Consider the following 3,459-nt stretch of genomic DNA (forward strand, 5'->3'; position numbering starts at 1 on the left):
TCCACCTTGGTCTAAATTTTATAAAATAAGAAAAAGATACATGTTGTCCACAAAGAATAGCTCCGCATGTCTTCCCCGCCAACTGCCTCTATCTCGAGATTGTCTCAATGAGACTTTGATACCACTTAATTATTAGGATTCTTGGAGGAGGAAATAACATCTTCTTGATTGTTTCCAACCAGATGCAACATTGTAGCTCTTTAGTATACACGCTCCAACATTGTTGCATGGGAAAAAAGTCTTTCCGGGCAAGACCCCATAACCTAAAGCAGGGGGCCCCTATAACTCCTCCAACGAAGTAGATTGAAAAAACTAATGTTTGAATCAACATTATAATCTTATTGATCAAAGCAATCTGATTCCACACATAACCGACATCTATTTATTCCCTAACAATTGATCAAACACATTTGAAATAATTCATATTTTAACTAAAAATTTTAACCTTAGATTATGACAGCTGAGGATGTTTGCTGGCTTGAGGCTTGCTCGGGGCTGAACGAACGGAGGCTGGACGTCAGGCTCGAAACAATCGGAGGCAAGAATTTAATCGTGGATTGTTTGTTGATGTAGATTCGTGTTTCTTGTTTCTTGCGATTGACCTTATTTTTGGCGGCGGCCACAGATGGATGAACAGTTAATCTTCTCTTGCTTGGGAGAATACCGACGAAAATCAGAGCCGAAGCCTTTCTGCCCGTCAGTATCCGTTCGCATGAAACTACCCATTCATTATTTTTCTTGTTTTATATGAATTGAGACAGTTTCTACGTGAAGGAGATCATGGGGTAACGTGCTGCGGTTTAAAATTATCTTTGTAACGAAGAGCTCTGCTAGGGTTTCACTTTGCAGAGTGCTTTCTCCCCGCCGCTTTGTGACCATCCCTCCCCTCCTGGGAGGGATCCTCCCCCTCCCCCTTGAGATGGCTTCCCCTTCTCAAGGCTACCCACCTCTTCCTAACACCTCTGTCCTTGGACTTCCCTCTGCTGGCCTTTCCTACGCTGAAAATGTTTCAGCGCCCACAGCCAAGCCTAACTCCTTCCCGGTTTCTTTCTACTCACCGGGTCAAAAGAAGCTTTCTTTCCATGCGAATGATCTCTCTGAAGGGAAGACTATCTGGAACAACGCCCTTATAGGGTATTCTCTGGGTCCTAGACCGTACTATGAGCGCCTTCTAAAAGCCATGCAGAAGCTGTGGCCCCTTAAGGGATCTATGTCCTTGCTATCTATGGCGGATGGATTCTTTCTTCTAAAGTTCTCCACTTCGGAAGACCTAGAAACCATTCTGTTGGGCGGCCCCTGGTTCATCCTTGGGAAACCTTTCATTCTACAACGTTGGTCCCCAAAATTCAAGCCGAAGCGTGATGAGGCTGCTCCGATTCCTCTCTGGATCAAGATCGTTGATTTTCCTTTAGCCCTCTGGACGCCAACGGGTATCTCCCGCATCGCCAGCTACATTGGTATCCCGATCTCTGTTGATGCTCTCACTGCCAACCGTACCAGGTTAACGTTTGCCCGCGGGTATGTGTCCTAATTTCTAAGGACTCTGTTTTACACGAAGAAATCCCTATTGAAATTGATGGTGAAGACATGGTTCTTTCTGTTATTTACGATTGGAAGCCGGACCGCTGTGAAGGTTGCGGTTCTTTGATTCATCCTTTTTCTCTCTGCCCTAACAATCCAAACCCGCAACACATCCTTCCTCCTCAACCACCAAAATTTCGTGGTCGCAGCTCCTCCAGACACAGAACATCCCAGTCCCGCAGATCACCTTCCACTAAACCTCCTCCTAAGCCCTCCGATGCTGGGACTTCCCACCCCAACACTGCGGTCCCTCCCACCACCCTACCGTCTGTCCCCATTGTCCCTCCATCCTCCACCATAGTTGTTGTTCCTCCTGCTGACAAGCTTCCACCCATTCCTAACCTTAACTCTCCTACCGAGACCTCATCCTCTTCTGCCCAACCCACTTCTCTTTGTCTTCTCAATATCCCAAAAATTCCTCTTGTCAATAAGTTTGCCTCCCTCCAAACTGGCGAAGGCGAATCTTCTCATGCTGTTGACTCTCTGTCGGAAAATGATTCCTCGTCTATTCCCACCCAGGAAGAAGACCCTCCAGACTCCACAGACTCTGCTTCTAAATCCTCTGAAAAGAAATCCATACCTGACAAAGCAAAATCTCCCGCCAAACCCAAACCTCCTAAAGGAAAATCGGCCAAGAAGGCCAAAGCCACGAAGTTTTAATGTCCCTGCCTAATATCGCAAGCTGGAACGTCCGTGGCTTCAACAACCCGGACAAGGTGCGGTTTTGCAAGTCTCTCATCCAATCTCAAAATCTTAAATTCCTCTGTGTTCTGGAAGCCAAAATCTCTCTGTCCTCCGTCGAGGACCCCTGGTTTTTGCATTCTCACTCTCTGTTTGACAGTGAAGGTAGTTACAATAACTTCAAGGAATCCACTCCTGGCAGAATCTGGCTTAAGTGGGATTCCAGTGTCTTCAATTTTCATCCCATCCTTACCACTTCTCAATTAATTCACGGTGTCCTCTCTGCGGGTTCATTTCCCCCTATATTTCTTTCTGTTGTTTATGCCTGTAACAGTGTGGCGGAGCGTAGAAGTTTATGGACCAATCTGGAGAATTCTATCCCTCCTCCGAATCAGCCGTGGGTCATTCTGGGAGACTTTAACTGCTGTAGGTTTGAAACTGAAAAGGCTGGTGGCTCTCTTCTTACGGACAGTAGGTTAGGAGAGCTTAATAATATGGTTTTTAAATGTGGCGTTCAAGACTTATCCTCTACTGAGCTGTTTTACACATGGTACAATCAAAGGGTGGACTCTCCGATTCACATAAAACTTGATAGAATTCTAGTTAATTCTGCTCTTCTGGATTATCTGCCCTTGGCTTACTACAGAGTTGTGCCTCCTACTGGTTCGGACCACTCCCCTATAATTTTCATTGCTTCTCATGACAAACCTATTGCTGCTAGGTTCAAATTCAAAAATTATTGGACTAATATGGAAGGTTTCTGGGATGATGTGTTCTCTGCTTTTTCTGCCAATTCTTCCCGAAGTCCTTTGGCTGCGTTCTCTCACAGCCTGCAATGCCTCAAAAGATCTCTTAAGAAGAGGAATTGGGCCTCTTCTAACTTTCTTTCCTGCTCTATCATGGATCTTAAAGCTAAACAACACTCCTGTTTGATTGAGCTCCAAAACCAGCCTTTGGATATCAACCTCAACAGCAACCTTAAAAGCATTAATGATGACCTTGCTGCTTTACAAACACACTGGTCCTCTTGGATCACTCAAAGAGCTAAAGCCTCTTGGCTTCTTCATGGTGAAGATGACTTAGGATTTCTTTTTGCTAAGATTAGGCAAAGATGCAACAAGAACTGCATCAAAGAAATTACCACTGATGAGGGTCATTTAACCTCACATTCCGAGGTTTCTAGGGCCATTGTCAACC

The 3,459-nt window shown here is 45.2% G+C and overlaps 1 protein-coding gene across 1 annotated transcript in view; it reads left to right on the plus strand.

Moving 5' to 3' along the window:
• Nucleotides 1-2,240: 2,240 nt before the first annotated feature.
• Nucleotides 2,241-3,459, plus strand: part of LOC110097432 — a 1,817-nt gene continuing 598 nt past the window's right edge. Inside the window, exon 1 of the mRNA XM_028699142.1 lies at nt 2,241-3,437. Within this exon, the coding sequence (XP_028554975.1) occupies nt 2,241-3,437 (1,197 nt within the window). The remainder of the gene's footprint in view (nt 3,438-3,459) is intronic.

Source organism: Dendrobium catenatum, unplaced genomic scaffold, assembly GCF_001605985.2.
Source record: "Dendrobium catenatum unplaced genomic scaffold, ASM160598v2 fragScaff_scaffold_1220, whole genome shotgun sequence".
In the NCBI taxonomy this organism is placed as follows: Eukaryota; Viridiplantae; Streptophyta; class Magnoliopsida; order Asparagales; family Orchidaceae; genus Dendrobium; species Dendrobium catenatum.